Consider the following 23,042-nt stretch of genomic DNA (forward strand, 5'->3'; position numbering starts at 1 on the left):
AGCAGACCTTATAAATGGGATATGGTTCACCTACTGATCTAGGATCAGTTGATTCTAGAGCAGACCTTATAAATGGGATATGGTTCACCTACTGATCTAGGATCAGTTCAACCTGGACAAGGTCTGACTGCTTTATTTATACACTACATGACCAAAAGTATGTGGACACCTGCTTGTCGAACATCTAATTTCAAAATCATAGGCATTAATATTGAGTTGGTCCCCCCTTTGCTGCTATAACAGCCTCCACTCTTCTAGGAAGGCTTTCTACTACATGTTGGAACATCGCTGCAGTTTCCAGTCAGTCACAAGAGCATTAGTGAGTTCGGGTACTGATATTGGGCGATTAGGCCGGGCTCACAGTCGGCGTTCCAATTCATCCCAAAGATGTTCGATGGGGTTGAGGTCAAGGCTCGTTGCAGCCCAGTCAAGTTCTTCCACACCGATCTCGACAAACCATTTCTGTATGGACCTCGCTCTGTGCACGAGGGCATTGTCATGCTGAAACAGCAAAGGGCCTTTCCCAAACTATTGCCACAAAGTTGGAAGCACAGAATCATTTAGAATGTCATTGTATGCTGTAGCGTTAAGATTTCCCTTCACTGGAACTAAGAGGCCTAGCCCGATCCATGAAAAACATCCCCAGAGCATCATTCCTCCTCCACCAAACTTTACATTTTGGTGCATTCAGGCAGGTAGCATTCTCCTGGCATCCACCAAACCCAGATTCGTTCGTCAGACTGCCAGATGGTGATGTGTGATTAATTACTGCAAAGAATGCGATTCCACTGCTCCAGAGTCCAATGGCGGCGAGCTTTACACCACTCCAGCCAATGCTTGGCATTGCGCATGGTGATCTTAGGCTTGTGTGTGGCTGCTCGGCCATGGAAACCCATTTCATGAAGTGACCAACTAACAGTTCTTGTGCTAACGTTGCTTTCAGAGGCAGTTTGGAACTTGGTAGTGAGTGTTGCAACCGAAGACAGTCGATTTTACGCGCTGCATCACTCGACGGTCCCATTCTGTGAACTTGTGTGGCCTATCACTTACCGGCTGAGCCGTTGTTGCTCCTAGACATTTCCACTCCACAATAACAGCACTTACAGTTGACCGGGGCAGCTCTAGCAGAAATTTGACGAACTGACTTGTTGGAAAGTTGGCATCCTATGATGGTGCCACGTTGAAAGTCACTGAGCTCTTCAGTAAGGCCATTCTATTGCCGATGTTTGTCTATGGCAATGGTTCTCAATCCTGGTCCTGGGGACCCAAAGGGGTGCACATTTGTATTTTTGCTTTAGCACTACAAACCTGATTCAAATCATAAAAGCCTCATGATGAGTTGATAATTTGAATCAGCTGTATAGTGCTAGGGCAAAAACAAAAATGTCCCCAGGACCAGGATTGAGAACCAATGGTCTATGGAGATTGCATGGCTCTGTGCTCGATTGTATACACCCTTCAGCAACAGGTGTGGCTGAAATAGCCGAATCCACTAATTTGAAGGGTTTTCCATATACTTTTATATATACAATGCTTTCGGAAAGTATTCAGACCTCTTCCGTTTTTCCACATTTTGATCAAAATCAAATTCAATTTTATTTCTCAAATGCACTGAATAAAACAGGTGTAGATCTCACAGTGAAATGCTTACTTACATGCCCTTAACCAACAATGCCGTTTTAAGAAAAATACCAAAAGAAAAATAAGAAATAAAAGTAACAAATACATTACAACCTTATTCTAAAATCGATTGAATAAAAAGAATCCTCATCAATCTACAAACAAAACCCCATAATGACAAAGCAAAAACAGATTTTTTTATATTTTTGCAAATTTATAAAAAATGTAAAACAGAAATACCTTATTTACAAAAGTATTCAGACCCTTTACTATGAGACTCGAAATTGAGCTCAGGTGCATCCTGTTTTCATTGATCAACCTTGAGATGTTTCTACAACTTGATTGGTCCCACAGTTGACAATGCATGTCAGAGCAAAAACCAAGCCATGAGGTTGAAGGAATTGTCCGTAGAGCTCCGAGACAGGGTTGTGGGGAGGCACAGATCTGGGGAAGGGTACAAAAAATGTATGCAGCATTGAAAGTCCCCAAGCACACAGTGGCCTCCATCATTCTTAAATGGAAGAAGTTTGGAACCACCAAGACTCTACTTAGAGCTGGCCACCCGGCCAAACTGAGCCATCAGGGGAGAAGGGCCTTGGTCAGAGTTCCTCTGTGGAGGTGGGGGAACCTTCCAGAAGGACAACCATTTCTGCAGCACTCCACCAATCAGGCCTGTATGGTAGTGGCCAGATGGACGCCACTCCTCAGTAAAAGGCACATGACAGCCCGCTTGGAGCTTGCTAAAAGGCACCTAAAGGACTCTCAGACCATGAGAAACAAGATTCTCTGGTCTGATGAAACCAAGATTGAACTCTTTGGCCTGAATGCCAAATGTCATGTCTGGAGGAAACCTGGCACCATCCTTACCGTGAAGCATGGTGGTGGCAGCATCATGCTGTGGGGAAGTTTTTCAATGGCAGGGACTGGGCAACTAGTCAGGATCGAGGGAAATATTAACAGAGAAAAGTACAGAGAGATCCTTGATGAAAACCTGCTCCAGAGCGCTCAGAACCTCAGACTGGAGCGAAGGTTCACCTTCCAACAGGACAACAACCCTAAGCACACAGCCAAGACAATGCAGGAGGGGCTTCGGGACAAGTCTCTGAATGTCTTTGAGTGGCCCAGCCAAAGCCCGGACTTGAACCCGATCAACCATCTCTGGAGAGACCTGAAAATAGATGTGCAGCGACGCTCCCCATCCAACCTGACAGAGCTTTAGAGGATCTGCAGAGAGGAATCGAAGAAACTCCCCAAATACAGGTGTGCCAAGCTTGTAGCAACATACCCAAGAAGACTCGAGGCTGTAATTGCTGCCAAAGGTGTTTCAACAAAGTACTGAGTAAAGGGTCTGAATACTTAAGTAAATGTGATATTTCCGTAGTTTTTTTTATAAATTTGCAAAAATGTCTAAAAAACAGTTTTTGCTTTGTCATTATGACATACTGTTTATAAATTGATGAGGGGAAGAAAAACAGTTCAATTAATTTTAGAATAAGGCTGTAACGTAACAAAATGTGGAAAAAGTTAAGGGGTCTAAATACTTTCCGAATGCATTGTAGTGTAGTCAAATCATAATAAAGAACAGAGAAGAAAAACTGGTCTAAGGCCAGTGCTTGGGAATTTCCTCCTATACTGTGAAATATGGATATGAGTTGTTGACCTATATTGTATTGTGATACACTGAGTATACCAAACATTATGAACACCTTCTTACTATTGATTTGTACTGAAAAAACACTACAATAAATACTGTAGTATTTACTGTCGTATACTGTAGTATTTACAGTTAACTATAGTACAAAAAAATTGTATATACTATAGTAATTCATGTAGTGTTCTTGCGGGCTGTACTATACTGTAGTATTTACTGTAGTGTTTTTACGGACTGTAGTATACTGTAGTATTTACTGTTGTGTTTTTGCGTAAATTACTGTAGTACAGTGTCTTCAGAAAATATTCACACCCCTTGGCTTTTTACAGTTGTGTTACAGCCTGTATTTAAAATAGATTTTGTGTCACTGGCCTACACACAATACTCCATAATGTCAAAGTGTAATTATGTTTTAATCGATTTTTACAAATTAATTTAAAATGAAACCTGAAATGTCTTGAGTCAATAAGTATTCAACCCCTTTATTATTGCAAACATAAATACGTTCAGGAGTAAAAAATTAGCTTAACAAGTCACATAATAAGTTGCATGGACTCACTGTGTAAAATAAGTGTTTGACATGATTTTTAAATGACTACCTTATCGCTGTACCCCACATATGCAATGATCTACTGGAGAAATACTAAAAGAGCACAATTCCCATAACGTGTAGGTAAGACTGTGGTCTGAATGGATAGTTCAGAGCTTCTGCTCTTTTCAATAACCTGTAGGGAACACAATATATGGTCTATACTTTATACTTGCTAGCAGCCAACAAAGCCAGAAGCCCCAGGTGCCTTTGCTACAACGGAAGAAGCAACGCAAATCACATCTGACAAGTCTCATGTATTTAAATCAACTGTGTTTAGCCTAAAGAAAAATAGTTCAAATAGAATTTGAAATCTTTCAAATAGTTTAGCTGTGCTTGACTGAACTTGCCTGGCACGATGGAACTAATTGATAAGTCTCAAAAGTTCACCTGGCAGGTGCAAGCAAACACACATAGTTCTTGACAGGTTTTGAATATTTGAGCCTAGGTCTAGCTGAAATTACTTGTGAACTTAGCTTGCTCTCTCTAGAAAAAAAACGTTGTTTTTTTTATCTGAGTGGAACTACCTGGAGAAAACAGCGGATAACAACTACATACGGCACAAGGAGAAATAGCGGAACTAAACCAATGTTAAGTCCATTCTCCCGTCCGGTTGAATGAATTTGAAAAGCCGGGGGGATTTAGCTGGCTAAACTATTTGAAAGATTTCAAATAATATTTGAAATATTTGTCTTTAGGCTAAACACCGTTGATTTAAATACATGAGACTTGTATCCACACATGACTGTAAGTCGCTTTGGATAAAAGCGTCTGCTAAATACCATATATTATTATTATTAGCTGGCGATAGCCTTTGGCTTGGACCAAAGGAGAATCTAGACTACAGTACTACATCTGTTTCAGGCTCTCAGGCTCAGCCCTTGGCTCTCGTCTCTAAACGACACTTCATCCAAAGGAACGCATGAATGACAATAGCATCTGGGTGAATAGCTGCCCTCACAGCAGGTATTTGACTTGAAGAAAATGCCTGTAGTGCAGGAGTCGCTTGTCTGCAATGTGACAAGAATTTGGCTTAAAGTCCTCCAGGGGTTGAAAAGACAGGAAGCCCTTCTCTTTGTTTCGGTTATGGTCTTGGACATCAAGCTAAAGCCGCCCGTAGGCATTACCAATATCGCTTTAAGAGACCGTTTCCACGTACCCAAATTAAGCCACTCCTGGATTTTGAAAGCCTGCTCAACAGAGAATCTGACATTCTCCACTGAGCATGCTTTCAGAATCCAGTAGTGGGCTTAATCTGGATACGTGGGCTTAAAAAACTGGAATTTTTAGTCCAGGAATATAGGTTTACTCTGGGTCTGGAAAAGCGCACCCAAGAGAAAACTGTGAAGTTCAAGGCTGTAAAGTTATGCAAAGAACGCTGTAAAGGCTGTAAAGCTTTCCTGAGAGGTACGAACAGGAACAGCATCTTGGTTACATCATACAGACACTTGGGATCATAATTATCAGTTGAGTGGAAAGACAAGCAGAGCGAGAGAGACAGAGAGAGGAGGAAGTGAGAAGATGAACCAACTACTTGTTTTTTTAGACAGAGAAAGAGAGCGAGAGAGAGAGTAAGAGAGAGAGGGTGAGAGAGAGAGAGAGAGAGAGAGAGAGAGAGAGAGAGAGAAAAGACGAACCAAGCAGTCTTGCCTCCTGTCCAGCTTTACAGATGTGTTAGTCAAATAATGGCATTGTTCGTGGATAAATCCTTAAGATTCCCACTGCAAAATGATTACCTGGGTCATTCCACGAATAGAGTGCCTTTTGCGTCCATTTGATATCTTAAGTACAAATTGTGCACCAATATTGCATTTTAAAAGCCTGATATATTAAATAAGGTGCACTTAAATATGCCATGAGTGTACAAAACATTAAGAACACCTCCTCTTTCCATGACGTAGACTGACCAGGTGGATCCAGGTGAAGGCTATGATCCCTTACTGATGTCACTTGTTAAATCTACTTAAATCAGTGTAGATAAAGGTGAGGAGACAGGTTAAAGCCTTGAGACAATTGAGACATGGATTGTGTATGTGTGTCATTCAGAGGGGTATGGTAGTAGATGCCAGGTGCACCGGTTTGTGTCAAGGACTGCAACGCTGCTGGATTTTTCATGCTCAACAGTTTCCCATGTGTATCAAGAATGGTCCACCACCCGATGGACATCCAGCCAACTTGACACAACTGTGAGAATCATTGGAGTCAACATGGGCCAGCATCCCTGTGGAACGCTTACGACACCTTATAGAGTCCATGCCCTGACGAATTAAGGGCTGTCCTGAGGTCAAAAAAGGGGGGTGCAACTCAATATTAGGAAAGTGTCAAAATCCAATTTTATTGGTCACATACACATACACATACACACATACACTCTACGCAGACGACACCATTCTGTATACTTCTGGCCCTTCTTTGGACACTGTGTTAACAACCCTCCAGACGAGCTTCAATGCCATTCAACTCTCCTTCCGTGGTCTCCAACTGCTCCTAAACACAAGTAAAACTAAATGCATGCTCTTCAACCGATCGCTGCCTGCACCTGCCCGCCTGTCCAGCATCACTTCTCTGGACGGTTCTAACTTAGAATTTGTGGACAACTACAAATACCTAGGTGTCTGGTTAGACTGTAAACGCTCCTTCCAGACTCACATCAATCATCTCCAATCCAAAGTGAAATCTAGAATTGGCTTCCTATTTCGCAACAAAGCATCCTTCACTCATGCTGCCAAACATACCCTCGTAAAACTGACCATCCTACCAATCCTCGACTTCGGCGACGTCATTTACAAAATAGCCTCCAATACCCTACTCAACAAGCTGGATGCAGTCTATCACAGTGCCATCCGTTTTGTCACCAAAGCCCCATATACTACCCACCACTGCGACCTGTACGCTCTCGTTGGCTGGCCTTCGCTTCATAATCGTCGCCAAACACATTGGCTCCAGGTCATCTACAAGACCCTGCTAGGTAAAGTCCCCCCTTATCTCCGCTCACTGGTCACCATAGCAGCACCCACCTGTAGCACGCGCTCCAGCAGGTATATCTCTCTGGTCACCCCTAAAGCCAACTCCTCCTTTGGTCGTCTCTCCTTCCAGTTCTCAGCTGCCAATGACTGGAACGAACTACAAAAATCTCTGAAACTGGAAACACTTATCTCCCTCACTAGCTTTAAGCACCAGCTGTCAGAGCAGCTCACAGATCTCTGCGCCTGTACATAGCCCATCTTTAATTTAGCCCAAACTACTACCTCTTCCCCTACTGTATTTATTTATTTTATTTATTTTGCTCCTTTGCACCATATTATTTATATTTTAAGTTTGAACTTTCTTCAAACTACAAATCTACCATTCCAGTGTTTTTCTTGCCATACTTTATTTACTTTGCCACCATGGCCTTTTTTGCCTTTACCTCCCTTATCTCACATCATTTGCTCACATTGTATATAGTCTTATTCTTTTCTACTGCATCATTGATTGTATGTTGTTTTACTCCATGTGTAACTCTGTGTTTTTGTATGTTGTCGAACTGCTTTGCTTTATCTTGGCCAGGTCGCAATTGTAAATGAGAACTTGTTCTCAACTTGCCTACCTGGTTAAATAAAGGTGAAATAAATAAATAAATAAACACATGGTTAGCAAATGTTATTGCTAGTGTAGCGAAATGCTTGCCATTATATAGTTAGTCAGAAGTTCACAGAGTTAGTGAATCAACACTGACCATCTCAATGCACTTTAACACTCAGAATATAACAAGTCGCAAAACACCAGAATATTTTTTTTTCTTCCTGAACAAACAATCTAATGGACAAACACACTCTTCTCCCACTCCAACAGAGCACTGAAAGAATGAAACTCCCCAACCCCCCACTCACACATACATGTCCACCCTCTACCCCTCTGCCAACATCTAAACATTCCCTCCTGGAGGTGTGTGTGTGTGTGTGTGTGTGTGTGTGTGTGTGTGTGTGTGTGTGTGTGTGTGTGTGTGTGTGTGTGTGTGTGTGTGTGTGTGTGTGTGTGTGTGTGTGTGTGTGTGTGTGTGTGTCGGGGGGCGATTTCAAAGACAGCTGCTGGGACAGCTGGAAAGGCACCGACTAGAGCAACACAGCCTCGACCAGGAGGGAGAGAGGGAAAGAGGGAAGAAACCGAGGGAGAGAGGTAGCGAAGGATGGAGGGAGGGGTAGCTCTCTGCATTTGCTGAAGCTCGACAGACTGCGATTGAGAGCGAAGGGGAAATCCCACATGCACAAGGGGGTGTGAGAGCAGAGTTTGGTGGGAGGAAAGTAGACCTTAAAGCTCGTTGCTGAATCTTACAGATGACACGCAACAGACCGCGATGGTGATGTGCAAGCAGGAAAACGCCATTCTGATTTATCTTAAACAAACTCACACCAGTGACTATACAACATTTGCAAAAGATTTTCCTCTTCCGTTCGCTGTCACGCATTGAAACACTCTGGGCTTTTTGTGTGTGTGTGTGTGGGGGGGGAGGGGGGGGTAGAAGGAAATGAGATCAAAACTGAACAAAAAAAACATGCTATGCATGATTCCATTGCGATCAACAAAATAATAATATATACACTGCCGTTCACTTAAGCACATCTTTTGTCCATTAAGAATAACATCAAATTGATCACGCCTAGTCATTCAAGGGTCTTTCTTTATTTTTACTATTTTCTACATTGTAGAACAATAGTGAAGACATCAAAACTTTTAAATAACACATATGGAATCATGTAGTAACCCAAAAAGTGTTAAACAAATCAAAATATATTTTATATTTGAGATTCTTCAAAGTAGCCACCCTTTGCCTTGATGACAGCTTTGCACACTCTTTGCATTCTCTCATCCAGCTTTTTTCTCCGTACATCCAGGGATGAGACAGTCACATTTCATATGCAATGTGGGCTATGGGATGGTAGCTAGCTAAGTGCATAGACGCAATGCATACAACACTAATTACTTCCTCCAAGCTAGCTTACCACTGTAGCTAGTATTGTCATTATAATTAAATCACAATGTATTAGCTAGTTTCCATGAAACAGATGCCTGTGTTAGCTGCCAAGTTAGTGCAGTGCACTGGGAAAACACCAGGACTGGATGGCATACCAGTGGAAGTATACAGAACTTTTTTTGATATACTCAGAGGACCTTTATTAGCATGTTTTAACCACTCCTATATAAATGGTAGATTATCAGACACGCAACAAGAAGGTCTGATATCATTATTACTGAAACAAGACCCAAGTGGTATATATAAAGATCCAGTCCATTAAAAGAATTGGAGACCTCTTACACTTCAGTGTTGTGATGCAAAAATTCTAGCAAAATGCATGGCAAAATGCTTGGCGCATAGAATTAAAAAAGTATTGTCAGATATTATTCATCCTAATCAGACAGTTTTTTTTACATGGTCGATACATTGTAGATAATATAAGACAAGTACTGGAAACAATAGAATACTATGAAATATCGGGGACACCAGGCCTGGTTTTCATAGCTGATTTTGAAAAGGCTTTTGATAAAGTATGACTGGCGTTTATATAGAAATGCCTAGAATATTTCAATTTTGGGGAATCTCTTATAAAATGGGTTAAAGTTATGTATAGTAACCCTAGGTGTAAAATAGTAAATAATGGCTACATCTCAGAAAGTTTTAAACTATCTAGATGAGTAAAACAAGGTTGTCCACCATCGGCATATCTATTTATTATTGCCATCGAAATGTTAGCTGTTAGAATTAGATCAAACAATAATATTAAGGGATTAGAAATCAGTGGCTTAAAAACTAAGGTGTCAATATACGCTGATGATTTATGTTTTCTTTTAAAACCACAATTAGAATCTCTCCACGGCCTCATAGAGGAACTAGATACTTTTGCTATCCTCTCTAGATTAAAAACAAATTATAATATTACGTATTGGATCACTAAAAAAATTCAAATTTTACATTACCATGTAGTTTGCCAATTAAATGGTCTGACAGAGATGTGGACATACTTGGTATACAAATCCCAAAATAAATAAATTATTTCACTCCAATACATTTTTATAGAAAGTTAGCAAAAATAGATAAGATCTTGCTACCATGGAAAGGAAAATACCTGTCTATTTGTGGAAAAATCACCCTGATTAACTCTTTAGTCATATCACAGTTTACCTATTTGCTTATGGTTTTGCCTACACCTAGTGACCTGCTTTTCCAATTATATGAACAAAATATATTACATTTTATTTGGAACGGCAAGCCAGACAAAATTAAAAGGGCCTATTTATATAACGAACATGAATCCGGAGGGCAGAAATGATTAAATATTAAAGCATTAGACATCTTACTAAAGGCATCAGTCATACAAAAGTTATTCTTAAATCAAAACTGGTTCTCTAGTAAATTGGTAGGAATGTCTCATCCTATGTTCAAAAAGGGCCTTTTTCCCTTTATTCAGATTACACCTGCTCACTTTCGGTTGTTTGAAAGGAAATAATCTCCAAAATATCGTTATTTTTTAAACAAGCCTTAGAAAGTTGGTTGCAATTTCAGTTTAATCCACCTGAAAAGACAGAACAAACAATACAACAAATATTGTGGTTAAACTCAAATATACTAACTGATTAAAAAAAACATATTTTTCGAAGAAATGTTTAAAATAGGTATAATTTTAGTGATTGGTATCATAAATAGGACTGGTGGAGTTATGTCACACATGCATCTAACACAGACATATGGAAATGTCTGCTCTACCCAAAATTACAACCAATTAATTGCAGCATTACCACAAAAATGGAAGAGGCAAGTAGAAGGGGAAAAAGGTAAGGAATTTGTATGTCGGCCCTGTATTAAAGAACATAAATGGTTAAAGAAAAGTGTGATAAATAAAAACATATACCAATTTAATTTAAGGAACAAAAAACTGACAGCTATGCCATATAAATTGCAAAATAATTGGGAAGAGATTTTCGATGTACCCATTCCATGGCACATGGTTTATGAATTGATACGCAAAACAACGCCGGATTCAAAACTTCAAATTTTTTAATTTAAATTATTATACAAAATTCTTGCAACCAATAGAATGTTATATATATGGGGGATACAATCTTCCCAGCTCTGCAGATTTTGCTGTGAGGAAGCAGAGTCATTAGATCATTTATTTTGGTATTGTCCATATGTAGCTCGTTTTTGGTCACAGGTCCAGGAATGGCTGAAGAATTGCAACATTTGCCAAGAACTAACGCTGCAGATAGCAATACTGGGTGATTTGAAAAGCCATAGTCAATCAATCAATAATATAATAATTATTTTAGCAAAAAAATATATTTTTAATTTACAATCTGTAGAAGCTATGAGAATAGAAAGGTTCAGTACTTTTGTGAAGCATCACAGCACAGTTGAAAAAATATATGGCAAATAGAAATCCAAAATGGATGATGTTGAGAGATAGATGGGAGGGGTTGAATGGAGCTGAAGGCTGGGACTAATAACAAGATAACAAATGTAAAACATACAGGGTCTGTAAAATGTATATAGGTTCAGAAATGTTGTGAAATAGCACAGTTACAAATAGAAATCAAACTGAATGGACATCAGAAATAGAGGAAGGACTAAAAACAAACAAATTATAACTATTGTAAAATAGATTGTGTATGTAAAATGTGTATAGGCTGTATAAACTGAAGGTAGAAGCCTAAGTGTTTATTAGTTTACTCCAATTGGGGGAAGGGTGGTAGGGTTTGCGGGGAATAATAAAGGTATATTCTTTAAAAAGTATGAATATCTATATAGGTATGTGTATGTATATATTGTATATGTATGCATATGTGTATGTATATGGATACATAGTTTTACCCCAAAAATATATGGGGGATTGGAAATTATGCAGACAATTACATTGATGGAAGCAACAATCTTTCCGCAATATTAAGCTGATCCACCTGTTTTTTTAAGTTAGTGCAGTGTCCTAAGCTACCTAGCTATGTTGTACTAGCTAGCGTATATGCTAATGTTATCTCTAGCTTGCTAAACATTTTGCTATGGGCTGGCACTGGCAGTATGCGATTATGGAGAGTGAATTAAATAGTTTCTTCGTCATCTTGCTAGGTACTGTAGTTATCTAGCAACATTAGCGTAGATACAGTAGCTTCAAATCTAGGCCATAAGCAATACACATGGATATGCATTGCCAAACAACGCTACTGCCACCTTCTGGTTTGGAGTATTTTAACAAGGCTGAGTGGCTGACACCTTCCAAGGTCTTTGCTGTGTGAACACAAAAGAGATTGACTACCGACACTGTTCTGAGGTGCTAAGTACAGTCGGCAGACAAACGTTTGACAATCATACCGGTGTGTCTGAGCTTTAAGGTCACTCTGTAGCCTCTTTGGAGATAAATCACACAATAGTCCTGCTGTGTGGGGACCTCATTAGTTCTCTGTGCCGTCTCTGTCTTTTGATCCGACAAAAGGCGGGTCACGTCACAGACAAAGCTTTCTAATGGGGCATAGGGATGAGTTTACCTGGACCTTCTGGGTTTAATGTTTTGTCAATCTTCAACAATAGGGCTCAGCGCTTTTTAATGAACAGACTAGTCATTGTTTGGGTTAATTAACCCTTACACTGCACTGTCTGGGGTCCATAGCTAAAGGGGGAATTCATTTATAATGCAGTAGATACATCATACAAAGATGTAGGAGAGAGAGAGAGAACTTGGAACTTCTGTGAGTGTAATGTTTACTGTTCATTTGTATTGTTTATTTCACTTTTGTTTATTATCTACTTCCCTTGCTTTGACAATGTTAACATATGTTTCCCATGCCAATAAAGCCCTTGAATTGAATTGAGAGAGAGAGAGAGAGAGAGAGAGAAAGAGAGAAAGAGAGAAAAGAGAGAGAGAGAGAGAGAGAGAGAGAGAGAGAGAGAGAGAGAGAGAAAGAGAAAGAGAAAGAGAAAGAGAAAGAGAAAGAGAGAGAGAGAGAGAGAGAGAGAGAGAGAGAGAGAGAAAGAGAGAGAGAGAGAGAGAGAGAGAGAGAGAAAGAAAGAGAGAGAGAGAGATGGACATTTGGGGACGAAAGGGGTGACAATTGCCAATGTGACATTTTGGGCAACTTTCAGGCGCTTGGGAAGATCTGAACCATTCTAAACTAAAGACATTTGTGGATCAATGAATGTATCATTCTCTATCAACCATCATCACATGATTTGTTGGTATGTGATATTCTACAGTATAAGGAGGCACAGAGCCAAGCCATTGTTTATGAAGGTGGGCATTGATAGCCTTATCAGTCACATAATGAACTGACTGACATTCCAAACCCTCCCAGCAACATTCCACATGTCCTTTCATCCCCCCAATTCATGGGTTTTGAGCAATTTATGCTAATTTGATTATCATCAAAGAGTACTTTAATATGTGAACAGATTTTGAATGATGTGAAATGTGGCACATGCATGAGATGGTAAACTAATTGAGAACATAGGATGTAATTGTTTTGTTAGCTATCTTTCATGGACAAAATAGCCTATCACAATGGATGCATAGGAAGGGGTTCTCAACAGTCAACATGCACGTGAATATCATAATTGATGGCTGTGCATGGTTGCCATTGATATATTTTGCAGCTATTCTCGTGTATAATTAAGCTACTATTTTCGCATGTGCATAAAACCTAATTATACTCACATAAACAGTGTCATATGCGCCATCGAAGAAGAACATTGACTGGTTCAAAATAAATGCTTGAGTTTGGTCGGTCCCCTGCTCCAACAGTTGGTCTCCAGCTTGCTCTCCATAATCAAACATGTCGCGTTTGCTCAAACTGTTCACTGATAACGCAATGGCAAACAGAGTTGCCCATCCTAACCAACCTCGTTGATGAAGATCCATGTTTAAATACGGCTATGCCCAGAACTTTTATTAGTTTTGACCTATATGCTTGGCTACCCAGTTCGCCAAAGCGGTTCCGATGCGGTGCACACCTCAGGGCGCACAATAACGGAATGAATCGGCGGTAGCAAAAGACAATATAAAGGGAGGGTGGAGTTGGAGAAAGCAGAGCAATTTGCATGGGACACTCTTGCGCGGGGTTGCCTGCCTCACATGCAGCTTTCCACCGAGCTAAAATCAGTTTCAGATCGGATATTCACGATTTCAAACCTCAATAACCTTCAATCCACTTGAGCCACGGAGTCCTAATAAGTGTCATGATGTTGGAAAAATTGCGCACAACAATGCACGTGTCTTATTTTCAAGATTTGGACATTAATTCGCTTTCCAAAGCGAATAAACATATGGAAATGTGAGCGGCATTTTGTATTCATAGTTGAATTAGTTAGGGAGCGTAAACAAAGTACACGCTTTTTTACATTCAAATTTCAATAGCTCCTTGATCATATGACCTACTGACCTCTAACAAGGTTCAGAATGTACAATCAGTGGGCCTACACATTGCACACCCTTTAGTTTGTCCATTTTCATCTCATGCAAATTGACATTAATTTTCAATGTTTATCAATGTTTCTAATTTCAATAGCTCCTTGGTCATGTGACCTATTGACTTCAAACAAGGTTCAGAATGTCCACTGGCTACCGTTCTATATTGCACACCCTTTGGTTTGTCCATTTTCACCTCACACGATTTTACATTAATTTAGTTAACTTTAGCATTTCAATAGCTCCTTGGTCATGTGACCTACTGACCTCTAACAAGGTTCAGACTGTGTAATTAGTGGGCCTACACATTGCACACCCTACACATTGCACATCTCATGTGACCTACTGACCTCAAACTACTTTCAGAATGTCCACGGACTAGCCTCTGGCATGTTATAACAATGCAGGTAAGGCCTCTACTCAACAAATTGGATGCAGTCTATTACAGTGCCATCCATTTTGTCACCAAAGCCCCATATACCCCCCACCACTGCGACCTTTATGCTCTCATTAGCTGGCCCTCGCTTCATATTCATCGCCAAACCCACTGGCTCCAGGTCATCTATAAGTCTTTGCTAGGTAAAGCCGCCTTATCTCAGCTCACTGGTCACCATAGCAGCACCCATCCATAGCACGCGCTCCAGCAGGTATATTTCACTGGTCACCCCCAAAGCCAATTCCTCCTTTGGCCGCCTTTCCTTCCATTTCTTTGCTGCCAATGACTGGAACGAACTGCAAAAATCACTGAAGCTGGAGAATAAATATCTCCCTCACTAACTTTGAGCACCAGCTGTCAGAGCAGCTCACAGATCACTGCACCTGTACGTAGCCCATCTGTAAATAGCCCATCCAACTACCCCATCCCCATACTGTTATTTATTTATTTATTTATTTTGCTTCTTTACACCCCAGTATCTCTACTTGCACATTCATCTTCTGCACATCTATCACTCCAGTGTTTAATTGCTATATTGTAATTATTTCACCACTATGGCCTATTTATTGCCTTACCTCCCTTATCCCACCTAATTTGCACACACTGTATATAGACTTTTTCTATTGTATTATTGACTGTATGTTTGTTTATTACATGTGTAACTCTGTGTTGTTGTTTCTGTCGCACTGCTTTGCTTTATCTTGGCCAGGTCGCAGTTGTAAATGAGAACTTGTTCTCAACTAGCCTACCTGGTTAAATAAAGGTGAAATTTAAAAAAAATTAAAAAGGGAAGTTGCCAAGTCAGATCCGTAACTTCGGGATAAGGATTGGCTCTAAGGGCTGGGTCGGTCAGGCTGTGGTGCGAAGTGGGACTTGAGCCGCAGCTGGGGGAGCAGTCGCTCCGTCGCCCTCCTCTCGCCACCGTTGGAAGTTCGTTATGCGGACCATATCGCGGTCTCTCGTGTGTGGTCTCGCAAGGGGCAGCGTGCGGAGGTTTGTCAGGGTTGTGTCTGTCGGCGGGCCGGTGGGGGGTTGGTTCCGATGGTTGGCAGCAGCGACTTTGGACGCACGCTGGGCCCTTCTCGCGGATCTCCCCAGCTACGTTCGCTGGGGGGGGTCTCCGGCGGGTCGCCTTAACATTAGCTGACACTACCAGGCCTCAGGCTTGCCTGAGTGCGGGACACCACACATTAGCCTCTTTTAGCAGGTGAGTAGAGCCGTTAGTGACGGTGTTGGAGTTCCGCCCCTCTCCTGATGCGCACTGCATGTTTGTGGGGAACCCAGGCTGTGGAGGTTGGAATAGGGAAAAAAGTGGGTGGGTCACCAGGTGCACAGAGCCTGTTTCGGCTTACCAGGTGCACAGAGCTTGTTTTGGGTTATCAGGTGCACAGAGCCTGTTTCGGCTTACCAGGTGCACAGAGCTTGTTTTGGGTTATCAGGTGCACAGAGCCTGTTTCGGATTACCATGTGCACGTGGTTCCTGACAGCGGGACTATAGACGTCTTAGTAATTCCAGGGTGTAAGTTATACTCTAAGGCCAAGGGAGAAGGGTGTTGACCGGGTAGGGAGAGTAGGTGTGGAGGCCTGGAGGTCTGTAGTTCCAGGGAGTAAGATATACACTCTCAGGCCCAGGGAGAGGACAGGCAGGCGGGCAGGGAGTGTTGGCCTGGAGGCCAGAAGTCAGAGGTCACCAGGTCAATGGGGGGCTGCCTGGAGGTCAGGTAGGCCCCAGGGAGAAGGCCCAAGTGAATAGGTGTGTGAGTGTCACTGTCCCTCAGGGGAGCAGAGCAGGCAAATTCATGTAAAATCATGTGAGAAAATGGACAGACAAGAAGGTGTGCAACGTGTAGGCCCACTAAGTGTACATTCTGAACCTTGTTTGAGGTCAGTAGGTCACATGACCAAGGGGCTATTGAAATTCTAAAGTTTACAGAATTAATGTAAAAACGTGTGAGATGAAAATGAACAAACTAAAGGGTGTGCAATATAGAACGGTAGTCAGTGGACATTCTGAACCTTGTTTGAGTCCAGTAGGTCACATGACCAAGACTAGTAGTGTGTGCCACAGAGAGTATTTGACTCTAGCCACATAATTAGGAAAATTAGAAGATGGGAGAGAATTTCGGCAGGCTAGAAAATGGCCTTGCCGACATCCTCACCGAAACCCCTTCTAATTTCCTTAATTTTGTCACTAGAGTCAAATACTTTTTATAGAACAAACTTGACATCAGGATAGGCAACCAAAATTAATAATTCATGTATGTGTGTTATATTAAACATAATGGAGGGAGTAAAATGTAGGCAAGCAATAAACATTTCAGAACAACTACTAGTCGAATAAGACATGGGAGAAATGATCAATTTTGGCAAAGAGATTTATTTTTAGACTAATACACTTGAAATTAGTCCTTCAAACAGCCAAACTGAAAACTGCAGACATTACTAGTGCCTCCCCCGCGATCAAACCACCATCAAAAATCAAATGAAATGCAGCCTAACGTGATCATTGACAGCTGCCTTGAAGGACACAAATAAAAAATGCTTTCTGCTACTAAGATCAGTGAAATGGGGGGGGGGATTCTGACAGGGGGGAGATTTTCGGCACAACACCTGTTACCGAAAGATTGCTGTTTCGAATCCCCGAGCCGACTAGGTGAAATATCTGTTGATGAACGCTTGAGCAAGGCACTTAACAAAAGAGAGTCTGCTGAATATTAAAATGTAAACAACAACACTGTTGAGTAGAGCATCATGCCAATATATTTAACAGCTGAAAAGTATTGCCTATGTTAACCTTCAACCGACATTTTGTTCCAAGTTAAGTAACAGATTGTAAACAATTGCAAACAATTGCAAAATAACTATATAATATGTGTGCAACATAGAGTAGTGTTGCAATGGCAGGTCGCAGTTTTCTTTTTCCAAACCTGATGAACTAGTTAAGCAAATTAATATAAGGGAGAGAATAAAAATGTAAAGGTACTATAAACATACTGTAGTTATTTTTTGTTGTTGTCTTTCGTTTTCATTTGACACTGCAACCTGCTGACTTGTGTCTGAAATGTAATGTCAAAGAGCCTTTAACAATCCATTTGAATGGATGAGGATCATTTCATTATCTCTTTTTTTGTGTGATATATTTGCTTTTTGATTTAAATGAAAGCTACATTTCTCTGTTTTTCACATGTAGTCACTACATTCAGAGGTAGTATTGTACCATCCTCTCTATTCCTATCAGGGCATGGGCAGTTTGACGCACAGTGCAGTCTTTACTGACAGATGTTTACTTTAACTCAAATATAACTGGTGAATAAAAACACATCACTGACTGATTGTTTGCTAATAAAATATTTATTACAAAAATATTTACTTGTGTATGTGTGTGCCTTTGTATACGTGTGCCAGGGTTGGAGTCAATTCCTTTTAATTTCTCTCAATTTAGGAAATAAACTGACTTTCTACTTCCCATTCCAATACTCCTCAATGCCTTGCTTAAGAAATTGTTTTAATGGAAACTGGGATTTCAGCTTACTTTCTAATTTGACTGAATTGAATTGAATGGAATTGACCCCCACCCTGATGTGTGCATATGAATGGGTGAATATCAGTGACTATGGTCCCTCGCCTTTCTTGCGATCTGGGGTCTCATCCTTCTTCACTCTGGCTATATGCTCTCTTGCGCCCCTTGCTGGCAAACACCTTATCTGACATACCAGCAGGCCTCTCGCTGCTGCTTCAGTCGAGGCCTCTTTGACTTTCTCAGTTCCTGATCGAGACTATCCCTCAGCCGCTTCCAGGAAAGGTACACAGACACCTGACAACCTTGGCCCTGGCCTCCACATGCTGCACAGATTTAGCTCAGGGGATGACAGTTGAGGTCTCTTGAGCTGGCTCACTTCCTGATTGACGAGATGACTATCCTTCAACCGCTCCCATGTCAGGGGGCAGCAAAGGTACCCAGACACCTGACTGGCATTGGCACTGGCCTCCACATACTGCACAGCACTCTGGAACTCTGAAACTGATGCAAACGGATACAACCAGCGGAATCATGCCGCAATTGGACTAGAAAATACTCAAAAAGGTTGGAATGTCAATACACAATTTCAACAAAAGACAATGATTCATTCATTTGACAATAAACAGAAATATTTATGTAATTTAGTCTAATGTTTTAAAATAATTCGTGAAAATTGTGGATAAAAACCACGCTTTCCGTTATTTCTAAACCATACAATTCTAGGGAAAGGGAAACACTTTATTATCCTGGGAAGAAATGGTCTTATTACACACTAATAACAGTGTATAGATATGTTGTGAATCAGGTTGAGCTTTTTTTTGTTATTTCACATAATGAGGAAACCAGGGACACTGCGACTCAATGTTTAATATCAGAGTGCTACGCAACTTGTAAAGGGACGAAATAATAGTAGTCGGCCAAGAGTTACTCCTCGAACCACTAAAACGCAAGACTGAAAGCTTATCCATCAACCCTTGCATTTTCTCCCAAGTGCCTGAATAGCATTTCAAAAGAAAAGTCCCACATTATATTCCCACAATAAATACTCCCCCTGTCCCTCTCCTTCTGTGCTTCAGCTGAAGAGGCGCTATGGTAACGTGTTCAGTCTGTACATCGGCTCACGGCCTGCTGTGGTTCTGAATGGACTGGAGGTGGTTCGTGAAGCGCTGGTGACACACGCAGAGGAATATGCTGGACGACCAACCCATCTTCTCATCAGCCACCTCTTCGAAAGCAAAGGTAGTAGGTCCTTGACCCATTTTGTAATATGTGGTATAATAAGGGTAATGTGTGTGTGTGTGTGTGTGTGTGTGTGTGTGTGTGTGTGTGTGTGCGTGCGTGCGTGCGTGCGTGTGTGTGTGTGTGTGCACCACCGGCAGTATCTCCCATGGGAGACCAGGAATTAGCCCAATAGGAAACAGGAAACAGGATACAGGAATTCGCCCAATAGGAAATCCCCCCTTGGGCTGAGGGTGGCACTGATTTCAAAGTAGCAGGCATGAGACCGTGAGCCCGACCCACGTATGCTCCGTGTGTGTGTGTGTGTGTGTGCCGATCAGGGATCGCCCTGGCCAATTATGGCTGCAGCTGGAGGGACCACCGGCGCTTTGCTCTGACCACGCTGAGACAATTTGGTCTGGGCAAACGCTCCATGGAAAAACGCATCCTAGAGGAGGTGTCCCACATCTGCACTGAGCTGGAGAGCAGTGCTGGTACAGTCCCACACACACAACGTCCTAGTAATCACAATCATCACCGTACATATTCATGTCATTATCAGCGCTTAGTATCCACCCCAAAGGTCCTCCAAATACTGTATCAAACAATTACACTATTAACCCCTTGTAGTTGTAACAAGCTTCCATAAATCACACAAACAAGATCCTCTCAGTAATACTCCCAGTATGACTATATTTACTATACTTGTTTTAACATTAGGTATAAAGACTGTGGGGATTGTTACTTTATCTATCCTGTCAGTGTGTTCAATTCAGTAGCTCTGTGATCGTTGTTCTTACCTTGTCTGTGTGTATTGCCTGGCGTGGTGACCGTTGCTGTGTCCTGGTAGGCGGTTCGACGGACCCTCAGCACCTGTTCCATCTGACTGCGTCTAACATCATCTGCTCGCTGATTTTCGGAGAGAGGTTCGAATACGACGACCCGGTCATCCTCACCCTCATCCAGAGCTTAGAGGAGTTGACCAAAGAAGCTTTCGGACCGTGGGCCATGGTACAGTCTAAGCCCTGTGCCACTCCATGTTTACTAAAAAAAAAGGATTCCAAAATGGTTCTTTCGGCTGTTCCCAGGTAGAACCCTTTTGGGTTCCAGGTAGAACTCTCTGTGGAAAGGGTTCTACGCTGATCCCAAAAGTGTTCTTCAAAGGTGTTGGGGACAGCCAAAGAATCCTTTTAGGTTCTAGATGGAACCTTTTTTTTTTAGAGTGTACATGATCCTCACTGAACTCTCTGTGCTATAAGTGATAGTATGTTGTACAGAGACAGGAGAATATGTTGACATAAAATGCCAGGCTGCATGCATATGAAGGTATGAGTGAAATGTTGTTCTCATTGATAGCCGTGTGTGTGTTCCCCAGGATCTCGTGTGTGTCTGGGGGAGGGGTTAGCACGTATGGAGCTCTTCCTGGTTCTAGTGACATTGCTTCAGTGTTTCCGATTCGTCTGGCCTGAGGATGGAGGTGTCCCAGATTTCAGCCTCATCTTTGGTGGGACACAGTCTCAAAAGCCCTTCCGCCTGGGAGTGCGCCTGAGGAGCAGTGAGAGAGGGTGAACTACCCACAGTCTCCACAAGAGAGCCCTAGTTCACCTTAATAATTCACCTTAACTTTAGTAACTCGTCAAGTAAGTAGTTTTCAATAATGTGTAACCCACCATTGAATGCCTTATAATCTGTGTCAGCTTCTGTAAGGATCAGATATAGGAATGATCATTCACAAACTAGATCTTTCAGTATGCTTGCATGGATTTTGTAATACATACCTTGTTAAAAGCATTGGTTTTGTGTTTCTGTTACTGACAACTAACTGCTAAAAACATGTGATTTGGATTTTTTTAAAAGGTGGACCTCTGATTTTATGTCCTCCTATCCCCTTAACTGCATCTATAACTCCTAGGTTTGAGGTTGATAGCTAGCTAGCTAACATTATTTGCATTTTTAGGGCGTCCACACACTGCTGTACAACAATGTAGAAGAAAAACGGGGAAATTCAAGAGGGTGTTATGAAATTAATGTCAAAAAGTAGTTATTTTCCCTTTGTCATTATAAATGACATATGTTATGTACGCCTCTTGGTGGAAACGCAACACCCTGCTATATCTCAACTCCCTGTGGAGTGAATAAGTATGTGATCGTAGGTGCGGGGAGGGACGACAGAGGCAGAGAAAAATACCGTTTACAGGGAATGTGTTATTCCTTAACACGGTAAGGTAGGGGGAAAGGGCTGGACGGAACCAAAGTAAAGAAAGTCTAAATTAAAAAGATTCCCCGCTCCTACCTTACCTGCCTTCCCACTACTTACCTAACCTTTAGCACCACCTGGCGCGCTAAACAAAATACAAGGGGGTGGGATGCCCAGCTGTTACCTAGTGTGCATAGACAGATTAAATACAACGGGTTATGTATGCCCGCAGGCCTCTTGCCTAAACACTCCCAAGGTGCGTTCCCCTTCGCCCCCTGGGAACAAATGAAACAGAATAATTACTAATACTTAGTGTTTTTGGTTGTTGAAATTGTTCACTAAGTCCCATTGGCATACACATACCTCGGGAAGGATCGGTTACAACAATCAACACAGGACATAAAAAGATGCTCTCCTCCCTGACGCAGGAATCTCTGGCTTTTATCAGGCTGGAGAAGGAGTTTGCAATAGCAGAGGCAGCTGTATCCCCTGGCGAGAGGGACGGGTCAAAACTCCAATCTGCGATGGGGCCGAACAATCAGCTGAATTAATCATTAGCTAGATTGTTCTCTCCAATATTATAGCTTAATATACTTGCCTAACACTGTAAGGTCATATTTTATAACTTAGCTAGTCATGTTGGCAGTAGAATAAGCTTTCAATTGATGCCCACCTGACTTTTCGGGTCAATTTATATTGGACCGTGTTTGGATTCCGTAAAATTGGTGGGGATGCAGGGCTGAAGCGGGTGGTCAATTTTCAGGGCTCTACACTGCAAAAATTACATTCGCATTTGTGAATAAAAATAGAGTAAAAAGTCAAGTATGAGCACGTGTGAGTTGTGTTATAGCAGAACAATTCTGCAGAAGCTGTTTTCATAGTATTTCTGTGGCTTATAATTGAAATACACTGTAACCTCTTCATCAGGTTGTGTATTGCTACTGGACCAAAAAAGGTATCCCCGAAAAAGGTAAAAACTGTGAACGACCAGACAAGACATAGAAAATGAAACAATGGGCCAGAATTCTGGAGACCACAGGTAAAGTGAATATGTTTTGAAAGTGATAGTATATATGAAATCTGGATTCAGTATGACCATCTAATAGGGTATGTCCAGTATGATACTTTACATTTGGGTGTGGCATATCATTTCAAACAAATAACCATTGAAGAATTATTTGTAACCAGATGTTATTATTTTACTCATATGACAGAGCAAAGAAGAAAGCTAACTTGGCAGACAGATATTCATGAGAAAAAAATGCTTCCAGGCAAAAAGAATGTAAACTCACATTTTCAAAACTATCAAAGTCATGGCAATACCGGTAATCTATATAACTAGCCGTTAACATTACGGTGTCCTAGCAGGCCATGTTTAACTGAC

At 41.4% G+C, this 23,042-nt stretch overlaps 1 protein-coding gene and 1 long non-coding RNA gene across 2 annotated transcripts in view; both read right to left on the reverse strand.

The window, feature by feature from the left end:
• The window catches only part of LOC115208542 (nidogen-1), a 62,515-nt gene extending 48,577 nt beyond the window's left edge, over nt 1–13,938 (reverse strand). Inside the window, exon 1 of the mRNA XM_029776672.1 lies at nt 13,538–13,938. Within this exon, the coding sequence (XP_029632532.1) occupies nt 13,538–13,741 (204 nt within the window). The 5' untranslated portion in view covers nt 13,742–13,938. The remainder of the gene's footprint in view (nt 1–13,537) is intronic.
• A 4,216-nt stretch (nt 13,939–18,154) lies between these two features.
• Nucleotides 18,155–22,162, reverse strand: LOC115208543 (uncharacterized). The gene is made up of 5 exons (XR_003881198.1): nt 22,022–22,162; nt 21,779–21,842; nt 21,132–21,161; nt 20,262–21,006; nt 18,155–18,744 (listed from the first exon to the last, which is right to left on the reverse strand). It is a non-coding gene; the product is annotated as an uncharacterized LOC115208543 (long non-coding RNA).
• Between the last annotated feature and the right edge of the window lie 880 nt (nt 22,163–23,042).

The sequence above is a fragment of the Salmo trutta genome, chromosome 14 (assembly GCF_901001165.1).
Source record: "Salmo trutta chromosome 14, fSalTru1.1, whole genome shotgun sequence".
NCBI lineage: Eukaryota > Metazoa > Chordata > Actinopteri > Salmoniformes > Salmonidae > Salmo > Salmo trutta.